General features: G+C 61.7%; 3 protein-coding genes across 4 annotated transcripts; 1 reads left to right on the forward strand and 2 right to left on the reverse strand.

The window, feature by feature from the left end:
• Positions 1 to 9: 9 nt before the first annotated feature.
• INPP1 (inositol polyphosphate-1-phosphatase) lies at positions 10 to 2,733 on the reverse strand. Of its 2 annotated transcripts, none has more exons than XM_040088410.2 (6): positions 2,700 to 2,733; positions 1,728 to 2,050; positions 1,584 to 1,644; positions 1,107 to 1,310; positions 642 to 816; positions 10 to 502 (listed from the first exon to the last, which is right to left on the reverse strand). In XM_040088410.2, the coding sequence occupies exons 2-6, from the start codon at positions 1,929 to 1,931 to the stop codon at positions 10 to 12; spliced, it is 1,137 nt and encodes a 378-aa protein (XP_039944344.1). In that variant the 5' UTR covers positions 1,932 to 2,050; positions 2,700 to 2,733. The 2 variants fall into 2 exon arrangements, with proteins under 2 accessions (XP_039944344.1, XP_039944343.1); XM_040088409.2 differs by having other exon boundaries at positions 2,635 to 2,731.
• A 1,686-nt stretch (positions 2,734 to 4,419) lies between these two features.
• GDF11 (growth differentiation factor 11) lies at positions 4,420 to 9,548 on the forward strand. Its single transcript, XM_040088405.1, is given in 4 exon segments — positions 4,420 to 4,771; positions 8,155 to 8,528; positions 9,167 to 9,319; positions 9,321 to 9,548. Coding segments are annotated over 4 exon segments (1,107 nt in total).
• Positions 9,549 to 13,489: 3,941 nt separating this feature from the next.
• Positions 13,490 to 20,790, reverse strand: SARNP (SAP domain containing ribonucleoprotein). The gene is made up of 12 exons (XM_040088387.2): positions 20,675 to 20,790; positions 19,850 to 19,949; positions 19,667 to 19,713; positions 18,925 to 18,992; positions 18,131 to 18,182; positions 16,780 to 16,853; positions 16,161 to 16,189; positions 15,786 to 15,811; positions 15,391 to 15,459; positions 14,945 to 15,025; positions 14,368 to 14,438; positions 13,490 to 14,002 (listed from the first exon to the last, which is right to left on the reverse strand). The coding sequence occupies exons 1-11, from the start codon at positions 20,708 to 20,710 to the stop codon at positions 14,397 to 14,399; spliced, it is 624 nt and encodes a 207-aa protein (XP_039944321.1). The 5' UTR covers positions 20,711 to 20,790; the 3' UTR covers positions 13,490 to 14,002; positions 14,368 to 14,396.
• Positions 20,791 to 21,603: the final 813 nt, after the last annotated feature.

Consider the following 21,603-nt stretch of genomic DNA (forward strand, 5'->3'; position numbering starts at 1 on the left):
CCCCACGTGTCACAACCCGGGCACGTCTCCCAGCGCTGCCAGCACTGCCCGCAGGTGCTGGGGGTGCACGAAGGCCACGAGCCCCTCCCTGTTCGCCCAGCGCTCGGCCCCCTCCCGGCCTGGCTGCGGGCGGTGATAGCGCAGCTCGGGGGTCTCCCCGCTGCCCCCCTCCCGCCGGGCCCGCAGCGCCCCCTCCAAGGCCACCACGCCGCCCCCCAGGGCCCGCAGGATGGCGTGCGGGGCGCACGAGTCCCAGGCGAAGGTGGTGGCCTGCGACAGCACGAAGGCGTCCGCCAGCCCCAGCGCCACGCAGAGCAGTTTGTAGCCGGCCCCCGCGGCGAGGAGCGGGGGACCCCCGCCCAGCGAGTCCAGAGCTCTCCGCACCGCCGGGCCCTCGGCACGGCTCAGCACCACGCGGGGACACGGCCGGGGGGCGGGAGGGGACAGCGAGCACAGCCGAGTGCTGCCGTGCGCCACCCCCCAGTGGTAGCGGCCCTGCCACCTGCGGGGAGGGGAGGGGACGCAGTGGGGACCTGAGCTGGGGAGGGTATGGGGGAATTGGGACCCCAGGGTGCGGGATCAGGAGGGACAGGGACCCCCAGTACAGGTCCAGGGCCCCCCAGTGCGGACTCTGGGTGTACCTGCCGGTCTGGGGGTCCCGCTGAAAGAAGGGCTCGTTGATGACCCCCAGCACGGGAACCCCGGTGCGGCGGTCGAAGGCCCCCACGAGCACCAGGGCCGAGCGCAGCCCCCCGGGCGCGACGCCATCGACAGCGGCCACGTCCTCGCGCCCCCCGATGAACTCATTGGTGGAGTCTGGGGGGTTTGCCAGGGGGTCAGCAGGGTCCCAGCCCTGGCACTGGCCCTGTCCCCATCCTGGCCCTGTCCCCATCCCTGTCCCCATTCCATCTCTGTCCCTCTCCCCATCACACCCCATCCGCAGCTCTGGCCCTGGCCCTGGCCCTGTTCCCATCCCACCCCAAAGTCCCTATCCCCATCCCTTCCCCTCCCCTCCCCTCCCATCCCATCCCATCCCATGCCTGTCCCTGCCCCCATCCCCATCCCAGACCTGTCCCCATCCCTGTCCCCACCCCACAGCCCCTCACCAATGGGGTCTATCCAGATTCCCACATCCTCTGGGGACACTCCAGGGTTGATGCTGGCCAGTTCCGTGTCCCCAAGTGTCACCTCCCGGTGCACAGCCTCTGCCAGCAGCTCGGCCGCCCTCATCTGCTCGGGGCCCAGCACGGCCAGCAGCAGGGCCACCGTGTCCCCGGGGGTGGCACAGACCCGCACTGTCACCGTGCCACCTGCCAGGACCCCAAATCAGCCAGGGACATGGCACAGGGACCCCAGACTCAGCCACGGCCTCACAGACCCCAGTGTGGGGACCGTGACTCAGCCATGGGAATGTGGGGCCATGGGGACGTGGAGCATGGAGACCCCCTCGCCACAGCCTTGGCCCCACATCCCCCACGCATGTCCCCTCTGACCTCACATCCTCCACAGATGTGCCCACCCCACTGTCCCCCACAGATGTCTCCACCCTGACCCCACGCTGTCCCCTCTTTGTCCCCACTCACCCTCTGCATCCCTGAACTCACTGGACTCTTCCCCATGGATGTGCCCCCGCAGCTCGGGGAACTGGGGGGACACCGGGGGGGCTCAGGGGAGGCTCGGGCAGTGCCACCCCTCCCCACCCCGGACACCCCCCTGGCTGTCCCCACCTGTGTCCCCAGGTCGTGCTTGATGAGCTCCTGGATCAGGACATCCGCCAGCGTCTTAAAGTCCTGCAGAAACCTGGCGTTCCTGTCGGGTCCCGTCTTCTCGGCCACCAGCAGCCGGAACAGGGGCTCCTCCGCCCGGCACAGCCGCGCCACCTCCGCCGCCTTCTGCGACACCGCCACCAGCGCCTGCAGCAGCCCCGCCATGGCCGGGACAGCGGGGACAGCGGGGACACCGGCCACGGGCAGCGGCGGGGGTCAGGGACGCGCTCTGGAGGGCTCCAAAATGATCCCAAATGCACACGGGGGGATGTGGGGACAGGGGGCTGTGGGGACATAGAAATGGGGACATGGGCATTGGGATTTTGGGGACACTGGGATGTGGGGACAGGGGGATGGGGGGACGTTGACATGGGGATGTGAAGATATGGGGACAGGGTGACATTGAGATTTGTGGACGGGGGGCATGCAGATGTGGGGCCATGGAGACAGGGTGACTTGGGAACATGGGGACATTAACTGTGGACACGAGGGTAACATAGGAACATGGGGATATGGGGACACGGGGACACACGGGTGTGGGGACATGGGCAGGTGGGGACATGGGGTCACGGGGGTCGTGCGGATGTGGATGTGGGCACGAGGAGACACGGGGACACAAAGACGGGGCCACACGGGGATATGGCCACGGCGCAGTGGGGACGCGGGGCTGTCTCCCAGGGTGTCCCCGAGGAAGGGTGGCCCTGTCCCGCGGGGACAGGAAGCGGTGGGGACGGGGGCGGGTCCCCGCTGTCCCCCTGGAAGGCGCGGGGCGATGCGGCGCCGCCGCAACGGTCCCGGAACGGCCCCAAACTTCCCCCCACCCCCGCCACCCCCGCGCCGGAGCCCCCCTCCCCGAGAGGGTCCTCACCCCTGGGGACACCCCGGGGACCCTGGGGGACCCTCGGGACCTCGCCCCGCCCGCGCTGCCGTTACCGGGGCCGCTGACAGCTCCTGCGGGCAGCCCGTGGGCGGGGACGGGGCAGCGTCACAGCCGCGCTTAACCCGCTCGCTGCCGCAGCCCCGCGCGCCCGGGCTCACACCGGAGCGCGGCGACACCGGCGGGGAGGGGACAAAGCGGGACGCGACCGCTCCCCCCGACCCGTGAGCGCGGCTCGCCCGGGGTTGTGACACCGGTGAGATCGGCGAGCGGCGCTGCCGTGGCCGCGGGGGACGCCCGGTGGCGGTGGCGGGGGTCTCGTGTCGCGTGTCCCCGCAGCGCCCCCGCTGCAGTTCCGCCCCTCGCCGCGAGGGGGAGCGCTGCTCGCGGCGCTGCTGAACCGGCACCGCCGGGGGGCAACGGGGCCGCTCCCCCCCCCCGCCCCCAAAAAACCCCACCGGGACTCGCCCGGAGCTCCGGGCCAGTCCTCCCGAGGGGCCCCCCGCCCGCCCGTGCAGCCCCGGTGGGTTTCCCCCTCTCCATGGTTCTGATGGGGCGGGCACCGGGAAAGGAGGGGGGGTCCCCGGAGGGGTCCCCACGATGACCGCAGGGCCGGGGTCCCCTCGTTCCTCCCCTGGCTCCTCCTGGAAGCGCCGCCCGGTGCCGGTGAGGAGTGGGCAGCCTCTCTCTGTGCCCCCCCGGAGCGCCCCCGCGTTGGGGGCAGGACCCCCGTGATCCCAGGGGGTCTCCGTGGCCCCCAAGCCGTGGCCGTGCTTCCCTCAGCCATGTGGGGATGTCCTTGTCCGTCCCGGGACGATGCTCCTGTAGCACTTCCCAGATGCTCCAGATTGAGCAGCTTCACCCCCTCCTCCGGGTTTCGGCGTCCCCGGGGGTCCCCGAGCCCCCCAACTCCCGGGCCGAGATCCGCCGCTCTCGGTGGCTCCTGGAAGCTCCCGCTGCTCCTGCAGCACTTCCCAGTGCCAGGATGCTCTCGGGGCGGGCACTTTCACCCCCTCCCCACCCGCTGGAGCCCCCCTGGCGGTCTCCGAGCCCCCCAACTCCCGGCCGGGCACCCCCGGGCCGGGATCGGCCGCTCGCGGTCCCTCCTGGAAGCTGCGGCTGATGGAGCCCGCCTGTCCCCGGTTCTGCACCGAGCGGGGCCGGGGGGGCTCGGGGCTGCCGGGGGGGGTCCGGGACGCGCAGCCCGGGGGGCGGGCGCACTTGCCGGGACGCGCATCCATCCCACCGCACTTGCCGGGAGCCGGGGCCAGGTCGCGCCGCCCCCCGGGCCCCCCCCGAGCCGAGGGGTGGGCGGGGGGTGCCCGAGCGCACCGGGCGGCGGCGGGGCCGTTCCCGGGGCTCGGGGGGCCGGCGGCGGCTGGTGCCAAGCCCCTGCCAGAACCTCTTTTGTGCGCCCGCAGCCAATCAAGGCCGCTGACGACACACTTCTCTTGGGGTATAAAACCCCGGGGCCGCCGCTACCGCCGCTTTTTTTCAAACCCCCCCCCCTTCGGCCCCCCCCGGGGTCCCCGCTTCCCCGCCCCCGCCGCCGTTACCGCCTTGCCCCCCTTGCGCGCTGCGGTGGAAGCGGGGCGGGGGGGCGGCCCGGTGGGGAAGGGTTTGCTTATTTTCTTATTTTTTTTTTTTTTTTCTTTTCTTTTCTTTCTTTTTTTTTTTTTTTTTTTCCTTTTCTTTTTTCTCACTCTTCTTTCCTTTTTTTTTTTTTTCTTTTTTTCCCTCGTCCTTCCGATGTATTTTCTGCTGTCCCCCCCCGGCATGGCCCCGCTGTGGTGGCTGCTGGGCTCGCTGGTGGCCGCGGTGGCGGGCGGGGGGTCGGTGGAGCAGCCCCCCGCCTCCGAACCCGCCTGCCCCGTGTGCCTGTGGCGGCGGCAGAGCAAAGAGCTGCGGCTGGAGAGCATCAAGTCGCAGATCCTGAGCAAGCTGCGGCTGAAGGAAGCGCCCAACATCACCCGGGAGGTGGTGAAGCAGCTGCTGCCCAAGGCCCCCCCGCTCCAGCAGCTCCTGGACCTCCACGACTTCCAGGGGGACTCGCTGCAGCACGACGAGTACCTGGAGGAGGACGAGTACCACGCCACCACCGAGACCGTCATCAGCATGGCCCAGGAAAGTCAGTGCCGCCCTTTGTTCCGCTGCAAACTTCGCCGGAGGTTCCCCCCCGCGTCCCCCAGCCCCCCGGCCCGGGCCCCCCCGGGGTCCCCTCGCGGTCCCCCCGCTGCCCTCCCCGCTCGTCACCAACGTCCCCGCGGGGCGCCCCCTCCTCTGCCGAGCCCCCTCCCGGGTGTCCCCGAACCCCTCACGGTCCCTTCTGGTCCCCCCGCCCCGGTCCGTGCGGGTCCCGCGGGGACGCTGCGTGTGCATGGGGATGGGGACAGGGGGACAGGGGATGGGGGACAGGGGGATGGGGGCACGGGACAGTGCACCGGGGACTGGGAGAGGGGCCCGGTGCTGTGTACCAGGAGCTGAGGACCAGGACTGGGGACTGGGAGCTGGTTCTGAGTGTTGGGACCTGGTACTGTAATGAACTGGGTGCTAGGACTGGGGAATGGGAGCAGAGAGCTGGTACTGGGACTGAGGACTAGGAGCTGGGAGCTGAGAGCAGCACCTGGCCCAGCACCAGCACTGGGACCTGGCCCTGGGTGTTGGGACTGGGGACTGGGATTTGGACAGGAACTGGGATTGGGAACTGGCACTGGGAACTGAGACAGGGGAATGGGCACTGGGAGCTGAGAGGACACTGGGGAGTGGAAACTGAACCTGGGGACTGGGAATGGAAACTGAGACAGGGGACTGGACTGGGAGCTGGCAGCAGGGACTGTGACCGGTCACTGCATGCTGGAACATGGCACTGGGTGCTGGGACTGTTGGCTGGGGACTGTCACCAGACACTGGCACCACTCTGCAGTGGCACTGGGACTGGGCACTGGGAACAGACTGGGGGCACAGGGCAGGTGGTACAGTGACCTCACGGTCCCCAGGGCACGTGGCAGGGTGACAAACAGGGTAACAGCAAGGCGATGGGAAAGTGACATCAGGGTGACAGCAAGGCCACAGCAGGGTGACAGGAGGGTGACAGCAGGCCGTGCTGGGGACAGGCCACCGCAGCCGGGGATCCCCGCTGGGACAGCAGGGAGGGGACACGGGGACTTGGCCCGGCTCCGCCCCTTCCCCTGCCTCAGTTTCCCCCGGGATTTCTCCACCTGCTCCTGGCGAGGGACTCCTGGGGCGACCCCCGCGGGGGGGTGGTGCAAGGGGCCGGGGGCGAAAGGCGAGCGGAAGGGAGGGAGGTGTGAGGTGCTGCTGCCCCCTCCCCGAATTTCCTTCCCAGGCATTAAATGCGCTCGGGCGGCTTTGAAATTTTATTACCCATAAAATTGACGACACGCTGGGGTTTTCCTCCCTGGGCCTCGGGCCACCCCTCCCCGCCCCTTTCGCAGCTCAGGGGCCCCCCAAAATAAAGGGCAGAGCCCTTCCCCCGGCCGGGCGTCCCTCGAGCATGGACCCCCAGCCGGATGCTCCCCAAGAAGGGGCAGGGGGCTCCTCTCTGTTATTATTTTGATTTTTTTTTTCCACTCTCTGCTCGCCCCCCTGGCAATTGCGGGGTTTTTATGGTTCCTGAACAGAAGGAGGGGAAAGAGCTTTATGGGCGCAGTGGAGCCATAAAGCTCTCGGGTTCCCCCCGGCCCTCCTGGAGGGGGCTCAGCATGGAGCAGCCCAGGGACATTAATTGGCTCCTAAAGCCATAGAGGGGCTACCCGTGACCCCCACGACCCGCGGGGGGTGGGGAGATTAATGAGGCCCGGGGGGGCCAGGGGGCGAGGGGCTGGAGGGGACCGGGGGGAGCCGCTCAAGGTCAGCACGACAGCATGAGGATGTGGGGACAGAAGGACATGGGGACACAGGGACACAGGGATGTGGGGACGTGGGGACACAGGGACGCAGGGACACAGGGATGTGGGGACATGGGGACTTGGAGACACAAGGACAACGGGACACAAGGACGTGGGGACACAGGGATGTGGGGACACAGGGACGTGGGGACAGCGCCGAGCACCTCAGGGGGGACCCGGAGCTGGGGGGCCGTGTTCGGGGAGTCCCGAATGTGGGAACAAAGAGCAAGGGGGGGCTCCGGGGCCACCCCCCACCCGGCACAGGCCCAGCTGTGACCGGTGTCCCGGTAACCTTTATCCCCCGTTGCCACAGTGACGGGACGAGCATCCTGGCACTGCGGGCAGTGGGGCAAGGCCCCCTCGCCGGACTCCCCCCTCACCGCACCCCGTGTACCCCAGGCGCAGACCCCGGGCTGGCAGAGGGACAGCAGAGACGGTGCTGGCCCCAAGGTCCCCAAGGAGGGGTTTGGTGGCTGCTCGATCCGGTGGCAGCTCCCACCTGGAGCCCCCAAATCTCCCCCAGCACCCACCGGCCTCTGCAGAGGTGTCACCTCACCCCTGGGTGACAACGAGCCGGGTGACAAAGCCCCTGCCGAGGCGCTGGGGGCGGAGGGTCACTCGTGACTGTGAGGGCCGGGTGGGGTTGAGTTGAGTGGAGGGTCCCTGCGGCCCCCAACCCCGTTTGAGAGTGGCGGGGCTGGGCTGGGGAGGGGAGGCGACATTCCCGGTGTCGTGACCCCCGCGGGGCCGGCGCAGCAAATGGCCCCGCGCTGCAGCTGGGCGCTATTAAACCTGACCGGTGCGGGCGGGGGGGGGGGGGGGGGTGCAGATTCCCCTCTCAATTCGACACAGATGTGGGGCCGGGCCGCCAGGACGAGGGGGAGACCCCCGGAGCCGGGGGATGCTCGGGGGTGTCACCGCCCTGGTGCTGGTGGCGCTGGCTTTTTGTCACCTCCCGGGTTTGGGGGACTGCGGGAGCCCCCCCACCCCGAGGTGTGGGGCTGTCCCCCCCCGAGCAGCCGGCGAGGAGGGTGGGGGGTGGGACCCGGAGGAGTTCTCCTCATCCCCGGGGAGGAAGGGCGGCCCCGAGCAGGTGCTGCAGGACCGGAGCCCCCCGCCCCACTCAGCCCGGGACGCCCCTCCCCACCGGACACCCCCCGGGCCCATCCTGAGCCCCCCGGGGCCGCGGGTCAGGGGGCGAGAGGGGACCTCCTCGTGGACGACCCCCAGGGGGGCCTCTGACCCGACCTTCACCTCCTAACGACCGGGGAGGGGCTGCCGCGACCCCGCGCCGCTCGGGGGTCCCGCAGAGGGGCCGGGGGGGGCCGAGTGCGGCTCGGGAGTCGCAAGGGGTGGGAGGGTCACGGAGAGCAGCGAGAGGGTCCCAGAGTGCGGCTCGGGGATCCCAGTGTGGGGCTGGGTTATCCCAGAGGGGGGGCTCGGGTCCCGGCACAGAGCTCATGGGCTCCTGGGTGCGGCTCAGGAGTCCCGGAGTGGGGCCGGGGGATCCAGGAGCCAGGATGAGGCTCGGGGGTCGCAACACGGGACCAGCGGGGCTCCCAAGGCCTGCCCTGAGCCCTCCTTCTCCTCCCTCCTCTCTCAGCGGACCCGGCGGTGCAGATCGAGGGCAACCCGCACTGCTGCTTCTTCAACTTCAGCCCCAAGATCATGTTCACCAAGGTGGTGAAGGCGCAGCTGTGGGTGTACCTGCGGCCGGTGCAGCACACCTCCACCGTGTACCTGCAGATCCTACGCCTCAAGCCCGTCACGGACGAGGGCAGCCGCCACATCCGCATCCGCTCGCTCAAAATTGAGCTCAACTCGCGTGCAGGGCACTGGCAGAGCATCGACTTCAAGCACGTCCTGCAGAACTGGTTCAAGCAGCCGCACAACAACTGGGGCATCGAGATCAACGCCTTCGACCCCAACGGCAACGACCTGGCTGTCACCTCGCTTGGGCCTGGAGCCGAGGGGCTGGTGGGTGGCACCGCCCCGAGGGGCAGCAGGGTGGATGGTGGGGAAGGTGACAGCTCTGTGGGCATGGTTACAACCTGGGAGATCACAGGTCTAGGGGACAAGTGACAGCTCTGGGGGACTGGTGACAGGTCTGGGGGACTGTGACAACTCTGTGAGGATGGCCACAGGTCATGGGGACAAGTGACAGTTCCACAGGGGTAGTCACAACTTTGTGGGGACAGTAACAGCTGTCATGGGGACGGGGACACTCATAGAGTGGATGGCAGCTCTCTGGGGCTGGTGACTGCCTGGGGGATTACAGGTGTGGGGGACAGTGACACCTCCTTAAGGCTGGTGACACCTCCATGGGACTGGGGACACCGCAATAGACTGATGGCAGCCCCAGCATGGGGCTGGTGGCAGTTCTGTGGGGCCAATGTCATCTCAGCAGTGCTCCTGGCACCTCCATGGTGCCACTGACACCTCCATGGGGCTGGTGACAGCCCCGGGTAATGCCACTACCCCTGGCACCTCCTCCCCTGCCCCGCGCAGCTGGGCTGGGTGGAGCAGTGTGCAGCGGAGGGGGGTGCCTCACCATTGTCCTCACTTTGTCCCCTGTGTCCCCTGTGTCCCCTCACCACTGCCCCGTGTCCCTCCAGCACCCGTTCATGGAGCTGCGTGTCCTGGAGAACAACAAGCGTTCCCGGCGGAACCTGGGGCTGGACTGCGACGAGCACTCCACGGAGTCGCGCTGCTGCCGCTACCCGCTCACCGTGGACTTCGAGGCATTCGGCTGGGACTGGATCATCGCCCCCCAAGCGCTACAAGGCCAACTACTGCTCGGGCCAGTGCGAGTACATGTTCATGCAGAAGTACCCGCACACGCACCTGGTGCAGCAGGCCAACCCGCGCGGCTCGGCCGGGCCCTGCTGCACGCCCACCAAGATGTCCCCCATCAACATGCTCTACTTCAACGACAAGCAGCAGATCATCTACGGCAAGATCCCCGGCATGGTGGTGGATCGCTGCGGGTGCTCTTAGAGCCTGCCGCCCTCCCTCCCTCCCTCCCTCCCTGCCCCCACAGCGCCGGGAGTGCCCCTCCGAGCGAGCCCCCCCTGCCCCCCGCGCCGCCACCTCGGACTCCTCAGGTTTTTTTCCGCTCTTTTTTGCCCTTTTTTTTTTTTTTTTGATTTTTTTGTTGTTGGTTCGGGGCGGGGCGGGGAAGCGAGAAGTGACAAAGGCCAAGCATTGAAATCGGTTTGGATGGCGGAGGGGAGAGGAGGAGAACCCCACGGAGCAGCGAGCCCGCGATCCCACGCGCATTGTGCAATAAAAGCGACCGGACGGAGAAGGGAAGGGGGGGGCCGGGACCCCCACGCCGCGGTGGCGACACGGGGACACCGCGGGGACACGGCCGTGTGTGGCGGCTACCCCGAGCCACCTCAGCCGGGAGAGCAGGACGAGGAGGAAGAGAAGGAGGAGGAGGAAGAGCGAGCGCACCCCACGTCTCCCCGTGCTCCTGGAGCAGCGCTGGGGACACCGCTGGTGACACCCAAGGGGGGGTGACCCCGTGCCCGTGGCCGCAGCGAGGTCCGGCCGCGGGACGCCCGGGACCGGGAGGAAACCGCCTCCCTTCTTTAATTTATTTATTTATTAATCACCCTCCCGGCCGGCGCTCGCCCGGCTCCCTCCCCTCGCAGCCGGGGCCGCTCCAGCCCGGAGACCCCCCGGGAACCCCCGGCCGAGGACGGCCGGAGGGGCCGGGGCCGGAGACTCCGCCCGGGCTTTGGATCCAGCCCTGGCACCGGCCCCGGGGCCCCGGCGCTCCGCCGGGGGGTGAGGGCGGTCCGGCGGCCCGGGGGTCACCCGGAGGCGACACCAGAATTGTTGGGAGGCTCCGGCTGGGGCTGAAATTTCGCTTACGCCGCACATTCGCCTCCCGCTGCCCTCGGAGGGGTTTGTTTGGTTTTTGGGTTTTTTTTTTTTTGGTTTTTTTTTTTTCCCCTGTTGTTTGTGTTTGTTTCACGTGACAACGAACCCCCCGCGTTCCCCGAGGCTCCGCCGCGGCTCCTGCGGTTCCCTCTCGGCCCCGAGCGGTGCCGGCGGGGCCAGGCCCCGGCGCCGGAGCGGCCGCGGCCGGAGGAGGCTCCGGGAGGGGGAGAAGCCCCGCGGCACCCGGCCCCAGCACTTATCCCCAGGGTGCCGGGGAGGGGACGCGGCCCAGGCCCGGGGGGCTCCGGGCGGGGAGCGGCCCCGCACCCGCGTAGCACTTAAGGGGACTGAAGGACGGCCGGGGCCACTCGGGATGTTTAGCACTTGTCGCCGGCTCCGGACAGCTCCGCGGAGCCCCCGAAGCGCTTACGGGGGGGACGAGGCAGCCCCGGGATGAGGACGCGGACGCGGCCCCGGCCGGGTCCCCCCTCCTGGCGCCGCAGCACTTAAGGGGCCCCTCGTGCCAGGCCGGGTCCCACCCGCCCGATGTCACCGCCCTGGTGGCGCCGGCGGTGGCAGCGGGGCCCGAAGGGAGGGGACGGGGACAGCCGGGGGGGGGGGGGCAGGAAGGGAGGGGAGAGGTCCCGCAGCCCCCCGCGACCCCAAAAGGGGCGCAGCCCGGCCCCGTGGCCACCAGCCCCCCCTGAGGCGGGGGACGCAAATCCGGGGTTGGGGGTCGGGGCGCCCCTGGCCCTGCCTTCGCTGCCTTGGGGGGGCTCCGGGGCTGGCAGGGGACACCCCCGGGGCCAAGCGCTGTCCCCACCGGCAAAGGTCCAGGAAAGGTCCAGAAGCCGCTGAGAAGGGACTGGGACGGGATTGGGAAGGGCCCGGCCCTGGAGGCACCCTGGAGCCCCAAACCTCGCGGGCCCTCACCCCGAAAACCCCCGCGAGGCCCCGGGGCTGTCACAGGCAGGTGGCACAGGCGGGGACAGGGCGGGGAGGGCTGGGCACTGGGACCAGTTACCCCCAGGCACTGAGACCAGTTCCCGCAGCAGGCAGCACTGGTCCCAGTGCCCAGGACTGACTGGTCCCACAGGCAGAGGGGTAGGGGGGGGGGGTGGCGGCCCCCGAGTATATTATCATTCTAATTATTTCCCGCTCTCGGTCTGTGCGTGACGTCTTAGGTTCCTTTTCTGTTGGTCCGTTCGTTGTTTTTGTCCCTCGTTCTGTTGCTCCAGGGGGGACCCGCGGGGGTCCCGGGGGAGGGGAGGGCGGGGCCGAACTCAGCACTTGAACAGCAAAAATATAAAAAGAAAGAATAAAAACAAAACAAAACAAGATTAAAAGTGTTTTTTAAAAAAACGAGAAATAATCTGAGAGTTCTGAGGTTTTGGGGAGATGTCCCCATTGTCACCTTTGTCACCTCTGGGAGGCAGGGGAAGGATTTGGGCACATCGGGGGTAACACTGGGGAGGGGAGGCTGGGACAGCCCCGGGGGACAGAGGGGGACAGGGACAACCCCACTGGCCCTGGATCCTTGGGGACATTGGGCCTGGGGACAGGAGCATGGGAACACCGCCATGAGGACATCGGGCAGGGTTGAGGACATTTGGGACACTCAGGACGAGGCTGGGGACATTCGGAGTCCCAGCATGGGCCCCTGGTTGTAAAAGGGGATTTTTAATGGGGGATTTTTAGTGGGGGGATTTTACGAGCGGCCCCAGGAGCCGCTCCCGGGGCCGCTTTATGGAGCCTCATTAGGGGCTGCAGCTATGCCGGGAATGTCCCCGGCTAATTAGGGCCGGCCCGAGGGGACACGGGGGTGTCACCATGGGAGGGGACAGGCTGGGCAGTGATCCTGCAGTATCCAAGCGAGGACCGGACACAAGGACGTGGCTCCAGCCGGGTCAGCGAGTCCTGCCGGGTTGGTGGCCCCTCGGCCACTGGCCGCGTCCCCCCCGTCCCCTCTGGCCAGACCCTCCAGGACACCCCGAGGCCTCCCCGACCCCGCTCCGGCCAGGTGCAGTCACCTCGGCGTGACCACTGTCCCCTCCGGCCGGCGGGGTTCGGCCAAACCCCTCCGCGGGCCGGACCCCCGCGGTGCCCCGCGGGGAGCTCCCGGGGCCGGGCCAGGCGCGGAGGGGCCGGGCGGTACCGGGGGGTTTTGGTTTCCGTTTCTCTGCTCCGCGGACTTGAACGAGCGCTCGCTTTTGTTCCGCTCCCCCCGCCCCGGTCCCGTCCCCGGCCCCGCTCCCCCTGACCTATTTCGGAGCCCCGGGGTGACACAAATGAGGCCCGGGGACATCCGGGGCCACCCACGGCGACAGCGGCTCCCGGAGCGTCCCCCGGGCGGCAGCGGCCGCGGGCGACATCGGCGCTAATGAACGCCATTAACGCAATTAATTAACGCGGCCGCGGGGCTTGGCCGCGCTCCACCCGCCTGGCCCGGAGCCACGGGCAGGGAGGGGACAGCGAGGGGACAGCGCGGTGGCACTGGGGGACACGGGGGACACTGGGGCTGAGGGTCCCCACGTGCTCCCGATGTGGCAGCACCGGGGATTTGGGGCCATTCCAAAGATTCCCAACCAATTCCAGGGTCGTGGAATTTCATCCCCAAAGTGCACCAGGAGCAGGGCCCTGGAGCCCAAAGACCCCAAATCCCAGGATTTGGGTGCCCCGGGCTGTGTCAGGGCCAGGGTTTCCGTGCCATCCCAAAGATCCCTAAACGATCCCGGAATTCCGGTGGTTCAGCCCCCAGCCCACAGCAGGGAATAATGGGATTGGGAATGGGATCGGGGCTTCGGTGCCATCCCAAAAATCCTGGAAGTGTTCCCAGCTCCGGGCATGTCCCCAGCAGGATTGCAGCAGTTCCCATTCCCTATCCCCTCTGGAAAACCTCAGGAAAATGTGGAAAACCTTGAGAAAACCTGGATTTAACACCAGGAATTCCTGGAAAACCTTGGGAATACCCCAGGAAAGGAGGGAATTCCAGGGGCTCTGGCCCCGCATCCAAAGCCCTGGAAAAGGAGTGGGATTTCTTTGGAAAATCCTTGGAAAAGGGAAGTTTTTTATTGGGAAATCTGGGATGAGAAGCAGCGCCAAACCCTTCCGAGGGAAAAACCGGGAAAATAGAAAAAAACCCCAGGAATACAAAACCTGGCAGCGGCTGGAATGCCACGATAAAAACTGGGGAAAAAACTGGGAAAAACAGGAAAACACGGGAATGAGCAAGGAGCCAGGGAGGCACTGGGACACGGGGATGGCCCTGGATCCAGAGGATGTCCAGGGATCCTGAGGATTTTCAGGGTGAGAAGAAGCATCCTGGGAATTGCCCGGTGTCTCTGAGGTTCCCACAGGTGGGAGGGAAATGCTCACGGAAAAGGAGGAGAATTCCCAAAAAAATAGAATTTTCTCTTGGCCCGGGAATGACCCCAGAATTCCGGGAATGGCCCCGGCCCCGCTGCTCCCAACACTCCGGGATGAGGTTCCCAAAATTCCCGCTGGGAATTCCAAATCCTGGGAGCTCAGGTCTTCAACAGAGGAAGGGTTCAGGCAACGCCCACCTGGAAATCCAAGAAATCCCTGGAATTGCTGCTGGGATTCCTTGGGAAGCTCCCAAAAATCCCACAGGATCAGAATCTCCACATTTCCCACCTCCATAAATGCCCCCAAAATCCTCAGAATAAACAATCCCAAATCCTCGGAAAATGAGCCCCAAAATCCCTGGAAAACCCTGACATTTTGGGAATTGTGCCCAGGATTTGGGAATTCCCTCCCTCCCAAGCCCAGCTCCTCTTTTTCCCCTCAATTTTTTTTGGGAAAAATTCAAAAACGGAGGAGCAAAATCCTCCAAGGAAAGGGGAAATTCCTTAAAATTCCCAGAAATTCCATGGAAAAAATCAAAAATGAGGGAAAAGGGGATCCTGACCTGAGGACAGTGTGGAGCTCCGGAGGGGCTCAGACGATCCCGAACCTTTCCGCCCTTTTCCGCTTCTTTGCCTGGATTTAGGAACAGCCAAAAAGAGGGAAAATCCCAGAAATCCATGGGAAAGGATCCTGGGAATGAGCGGGAGTGGGAAGGGGTGGGGAACCGGGGCTGGGAATAGGGAAAATCCCGAACGCAAAGGGCAGGAAAATTCTGGGATCTGGGGGGGGTTTTCCCCAGGAAAAGAGACCCAAAACACAGAGAATTCCAAACCCAGAATTCCTGGGAAAACAGCCCTGAAATTCCTGGAAATTTGGCCCCGAATTCTTGGAAAAACAGCCCCGAAATCCATGAGAAAAATGGTCCCAAATCCCTGAAAAAAACAGTCCCAAATCCCTGGGTAAAGAGTCCCAAAATCCATTGAATCCCCCCCACATCCATGGAAAACCCTCCCTAAATCAATGGAAAATGTCCCTAACTCCAGGGAAAACCCTCCCTAAATCCATGGATCCCTCAAGGGCTGGGAATTGGGAAGTGGTTTTGGGATGTGCCCAGGGATTCCCGAGAATTCCGGCCCCACCTCGGAATCCTCGGCAGCTCCGGCTCCGGTGACGATCCCAAACCTTTCCTTCCTCTTCTTCAGCTTCTCATCCTCCTCACTCTGGGAATGGGATTGGGAACATCGGGAATGGATCCCTGGGATCCCTTCCGATCCCAGTCCAGGGCAGGAAAACATTCCCGTTATCCCTGGGTGACCCAATTCCCAAATCCGAAAATTCCCGAGAACCCCAATTCTGAAAAAAACCAATTCCTAAAACAACAAAATTCCTGAAAAACTCCAATTCCCAAGACCCCCCCCAAAATCCAAAATTCCTGGAAAACCAAAATTCCCCCAAAAAAACCAAACACAGAGAAAGGCAGAGCTGCCAGGGCTGGAAAGCTTTGGAATTTTTGATAATGCAGAGCTGGGGAGGGTGCCCTAGCATTCCCAGAATTCCCCAAATTCCCAGAATTCCCGATTCTCACCTTCTTGGAAAGGGAGGAGACATTGAGGCCGAACCTCTGGGCCCTTTCCTTGAGCTTCTCCAAGTTTATCTGGGAAAAGGAAATCCAGGATTTGGGACTAGGGGAGAGGCCTCGACTTCCAAAGGGAAAAAAATCTGGGATAAACCCCTGGAAAATTCCCCCCATTCCTAAGATCCTGGGAAAAGTCATCCCAGAAAAAACCCAGGGAATTCTGGGGAATTCCAACCCAAAGTCCATCTAGGGTCCCAAAAATTCCAGCCAAGTTCCCAAAATTCCCACCCCTCTCTTCCCAAAATTTCACCTCAGTTCAGACCCAAGATTCCAACTGCATTCCCAAAATTCCACCAGAATCCCCCAAATTCCACTCCAGTTCCCCCAATCCCAGTTTTCCTCACCGTGGGTTTGGAGTCTGCTGAGAGCCCTGGGAAAAGGAGGAAAAATTCCCATCAGGAATTGACCCAAATTCCCAAATTTCAGCCCAGGAATGGGAATCTCCCCCTGGCTCCTCCCAGAATTTGGGGACAGCCCAAAATTCCAGCCCCAATCCCGGCTCCAGGGGCACTTTTGGATCCCTGGATGGAATTCCAGGGAAATCCCAATCCCTGGGGGTTTTTTCTGGGATGAGGAATTCCAGGAAAATCTGGGATACTTGGGATCCTTTCCCAACAGATCCTGAAATTCTCACTCCCAGAAATGTGGGAAAAGGGGAACTGGCAATCCGAAGGAATTGAGAATTCCAGGAATTCCTGTTTCCTGCTTCCTCTCCTCACCTTTTGTGGGAATTGTGGCCAATCCGAACCTGTGGGAACAACAAAAAAGGGAGTTAGGGCTGGAATTTGGGGAATATCCCAGGCCCTAGAGCCGCCTCCTTCCCAGGATATTCCTTGCATTTGGACTGGCTGGAAAACGGCTGGAATTCGTGCAGGGATTCCCAGTTTTCCCCCAAATCCAGTCAATTCCCAAACTTTTGTTTTCCAGGGGTTTTCCAGCTCCATCCAGGGGCCTAGGGAGGGTTTTCCATGGAAAAATCTGGGAATGGAATGGGAAGGAGCCGATATCCGACAGAATTCCCACCTGGAAAACTTCCCAAAATCCCAGTGGGCTCCTGGGACATTCCACGGATGTGGAATCTGCTGGGAATTCCATCCCAGGCAGGCATTCCTTCCCAAAATTCCCACAAATTTCCACTAAAATCCCCCAAAACCCCAGCAAAATCTCGCACAAAATCCCAAAAATTCCAAAAGAAAGCCCCAGTTCCCATAACCCCCCAGCATTCTCCTACCTAGGCTGCTCCTGGAATGTTCTAGGGCGGGGGAATCCTCTGGGAATTCCATCCCAGGCCCTCCCAGGCAGGAATCCCACCCCAAATTCCTGGAATTCCGGACTCACCGCGCCGCCCTCGCTGCCTTTTTGCTCTCCAGGCTGACGGGGACGTTGAACCTCTCGGCCCTTTTCTGCATCCTCTGGAAAAGTGGGAAAAGGGAGCTGGGAATCTTGGTGGACAGGGAATTTCCAGGGGAAAAATGGGGTTTTCCAGGGGAAAAATGGAGATTTCCAGCTGAGAAGGGGAAAAAAGGGGGAGGAAAGCAGAAGAATTAAGGGGGAAAGGGATGGGAAAAAAACATGGAGAAATGAAGGAAAAAATAGGAAAAGGAAGGGGAGTAAAAAGGGGAAAAAAGCAGGAAAATCAAGGTGAGGAAAAGGGAATAAAGGAAAGGAAAAGGCAGGAAAAAAGTGGGAAAAGGAAAATAAAGGTGGGAAAGGCCAACCTGGCTGGGGATAACTCTAGGGATGGGGAATTCTTTCCCAAAATTCCCCCTTTCCCAGCGGGAAGCTTTCCCTGAACTGCCAAATTCCCAGAATTTTCTCCCCCTTCATTCCTGATATTCCCAAGGATTTGTATCCTGTTTTTTTCAACCCAGGATTTGGAGCCCCTGAAACCTCAGGAATCCTCAGAAATTCCCATTTTCCGGGTTTTCCCCCCCAAACCCACACTTAAAACCATGAAAAAATAGGAATTTTGGGGAAAATAATCTCTGGGAATCCAGAGGGAAAAGCCAAAAGCAGGAACAGAATCCTGGGAATTCCTGCCCAGATCCCGAATTTTCCATCCCAATTCCCATCCCAAGGTCATGATCCCGCTCTGGGATCCCAGCCAGGCCCAAACAGGAGATTAAATCCCTAAATCCTGGAAAACAGCAGGAATTCTGCTGGCCCAAGGATGAAAGGAGCATGAGGGAATTCCAGAAATTCAAAGCTTTTCCAGAGGGTCCCCAGCGGGTTTTAGGGAGCCCCAAAAAAAGTGGGAAAAAGGGGGGAAAAATGGGATCGTGGGATCAGGGGATGGGGAGGGAGCTGGAGCTGATCTCGATCCAGGGGGAACTTCCCAAAATTCCAGAGGGATCCCAGGGCTGAGGAATCCTTTGGGAATTCTGCTCCAGGCGGGAATTCCTTCCCAAAATCCCAAAAATTCCCCTTTCCCCGGAATTTCCCTATCCCAGATCTCTCCAGCCTGGTCCAGGATAATTCCAAGGACGAGCAATCTTCTGGGAATTCTGTTCCAGGTGGGGATTTCTTCCCAAAATCCCAGAAATTCAAGTTTTCCTGGCATTCTCCTATTCCAAGGTGCTCCAGCCTGGCCTGAGACAATTCCCTCCCGTCCCCCCAAAAAAGTTTCATGGCAAATCCAAAAAAACCCCACCTGAAGCCCCTGGAAAATCGGGATCAGGGAATTTTTTACCTCCATCTGGGAGATTTCCGAGGAGATTTTCACCACCTTCTTCTCCTGGATTCTGGAAAAGTTTGGGAAAAGGTCAGGGAAGCTCCAAGTGGGATTTGGGGATTTTCCCTGGAATGTGGAGCCTGGGAAAGCTCAGAGAAGAATTTTGGGAATTTTTGGGGTGGGAAAAGTAAACCTGGATTCCCTTGGGAATGGAATTGGAGGGAAAAGAATTCCAGGGGGGGCTGGAAATGGCCCCCAAAACTGGGATTGGGAATAAAAACCCTGGCTGGAGGCTCCCAAATCCCAGAATACCAGTTTTCCTTTGGGAATTCCAAGCAGGGGAGAATTCCATGTAGGAAAAAAATCCCTGTTTTCCTGAGAGAATTCCCTGCTTTTTCATGGAAATTCCCTGAAGATCCCAGCTCACTCTGCCTCCCAAAATGTGGGAAAAATCCTCAGGAAAAGCTCCTAGAATGGGAGTTTTCTAAGGAAAACAGAGTCTGGGATGGAGGAAAACAAAAAGGGACTGGAAAAGTTGGGAATATCCCGGGGAGAATTCCAGAAGCTCCCAGAAAGCAGCAGGAGCAGCCAGAGCTCCCTGAGGGGGAAATGTGGGAATTCTGTTCCTGAATCCTCTGGGAATTCCAGCCCAGGGATGGGGAATCCTCTCACTCCAAGTAATCCCAACCCCGGGAATCCCAAATCCCTAAAATCCCAACACCAGGATTCCCAAATCCAGGGAATCCCAACCTCAGCACCCCCATCCCCCTTTCCCAGCCCCTCATTCCCAAGGTTTTTTTGGGAATTCTCACACGTCAGGCGACTTCACCGGCGCCTCCTCCACCTTCACGGGCGGCTCCGGTGCCTTTGGCTCCTCCTCCTGCAAATCCATGGAACAATCCATGGAAAAAATCCATCCCAGCCCGTGGCCATTCCCAAGGAAAAACCCACAATCCAGCCCCCAATTTCCTGGATTTCTGCATGGAGTGACCCCAGCAGGACCCTGGCTCCTGCTGGGCTCCTGATTTTTCCAGGCTCAAGGAGGTCTGGGATGCACAAGGAGCTGGGAATAATTCCAGTGTGATGTTCCCATCCCAAATATTCCATAAGAAAATTCCCAATTCCCTTCACCTGACTGGTGGGAAAAATCAATTCCCAAGGGTTTTTAGTACAAAATTCTTTTTCCAGGCAGGAATTGTTTCCCAAAATCCCTAAAATTCCTCTTTTCCTGGCATTCTCAGGTGGCACCAACCTGGTCTAGGATAATTCCAGGGATGGGGAATCCTCTGGGAATTCTGTTCCAGGTGGGAATTCCTTCCCTAAGTCCCCCAAAATCTCCCCAGATCCCACGGTTTCCCCCTTATCCCAGGCCAGGATCAAACCCGAAAACCAGGACCCCAAAGTCCCGGGATCCAGAGCACCCCAGGCACCAAATCCAGCTGATTCAAACAAAAAAAAGACGGAAAAATGGTTTAAATTCCACAGGGTGTTGGAATGCTGCCTTATTCCCATAGGAAACCCCCGGAAAACCAGGATTATGCCATAAATTCCCACCTCGATCTCCTCTCCCAGCACGTCCTCCTCGTTGGGCTCTTCTTCAGCTGGAAAAGAAAAGCAGGGAAGGGGTGGAGCAGGAAAATTCCTCAGGGAATCCCCCAGGAAAGTCAGGATTTGGCTGGGGAATGGCAGGAGTGGGAATTCCAGCCAGGAATTCCATGGGAATTTGGGAGCACCCACCGTGCTCCTCCAGGTAGGCCTGGAGCCGATGGATCAGGTCCTGCTTGTTGCCTTTGGCTTCCAGCCCCCGGGCCAGGCACTCCTGCTTCAGCTCGACCAGCTGGAAAACACCAGGAATTCAGAAATCAAACATGCTGGGAATTTAATTTACAAAAAAAAAAAAAAAAAAAAAAGTGGGAACACCCCTGGAATCTTCAAGGGAAAATTTTCAGGGAAACCTCCCGAGGGGACCCACCAGAGATGATTCCCTGGGACATTCCTGGAGAGAACAAGCTGGAGAAAATCTCCAGGAATATCCCTCAGGAAGGGGAAACCATCCTGGAAAACCACTCTGGAAAACTTCCCGAGGTACAATCCCAGGAAAACCTCTTGGGGGAACCACCCACGGGAACATCCCGGGAATCATCCCGGACCCTCCAAGGGGTCCCGAGAGGGGCAGGAGGAGCCCAGGGCCCGCCAGTGCCGGGTCCAGGAGCCCCGGTTCCCTCTCAGCCCCGCGGGTCCCGGGTCCCCCCGTTCCCCTCAGCTCCGCCTCCCCCGGAGCCCCCACGGGTCCCCATTCTCCTCCCGGTGCCCTCACGGTTTTCCGGCCCCGGTTGCAGCCGCGCTTCCCTCAGAGCTCCCTCCGAACCCCCTGTCCCTCAGAGTTACAGCGGAGCCCCCTCAGAGCTGCCAGCCCCGTTTCTCGCCGTTCCCCGCGCGCTCCCTCAGTCCCAGCCTCTATGGCCGCGCTCCCCTGCGGGCTGTCCGTTGCCGGGCTCTGTCCGCGCTGTCCCCGCCGTTCCCCCGCGCTGTTCCCGGCCCCGTTCCCGCTGCCAGCGGCACCTTCAGCTTGTGCAGCTCCACCGGCTCCGCCGCCATCTTGTCAGCCCCGACACCGACCCCGCCCACCACGCAGGTCCGACCAATCAGCGCCGCGCGTCCTCCGTCGTCCCGCCCAAATCCGCCGCTCGCCATTGGTTAGCGCTGCCGGGAGCACCCGCCAGTGATGAGCCGGACGGGCGCTGGGGGCGGGGCGATATTTATTGACGTGCCGGTGAACCAGTGGAAGCAAGGAGAAACTGAGGGGCAGCCAATGGAAAGAGAGGGCGGGAAAAGCGGGTGAGGGCGGGACCGGATTGGGGTCATTGGGGGACTCGGAATTCATTGCTGTTATTTGTTGCATTTTATTAAGCTATTTGTAGTGTTGTGTACAGTTAGATATTTATTATTTACTAGCTCCGGATATACGTGTTTATTGTTTATAGTGCTGTTATGCTCCTTGTGATGTTATTTTCTATCAGAATGTATTGTTTGTTATGATTTAGGCTCGCTATTGTGTGATTGTTAGGTAAAACTGCTTTATTGTAGTCATTTAAACGCTGTCGTAACTCTTTATTGTAAACTTTATTATTATTATTATTCTCCTTTACTCAGGTGAGCAAAGCACAAATTTGGGGTAATTTTCCAGAATATTCCAGAGTTTCCCACTTCCTTGCCCTCTCCAGATGCTGGTCCCAAGGGCTGCATGTTTATTCTATTATAATAATTTAATTTAGCTACACTATTATTTAGTAGTACAGCATATCCTACTACTACTACTTATCAAAGTCACTTCAAGTCTCCAGAACAGCCCCTGTTTTCCACAGATCCTGAGACACAAAATCCCTTAGTAATCATTAAAATAACTGAAATAATTAAAATAATTTTAAAAATTAGAATAATTAAAATAACCCCCCCTTCTGTGATGGGTGTGGAGGCCGCCATGGTGGGTG

The sequence above is a fragment of the Hirundo rustica genome, chromosome 30 (assembly GCF_015227805.2).
Source record: "Hirundo rustica isolate bHirRus1 chromosome 30, bHirRus1.pri.v3, whole genome shotgun sequence".
In the NCBI taxonomy this organism is placed as follows: Eukaryota; Metazoa; Chordata; class Aves; order Passeriformes; family Hirundinidae; genus Hirundo; species Hirundo rustica.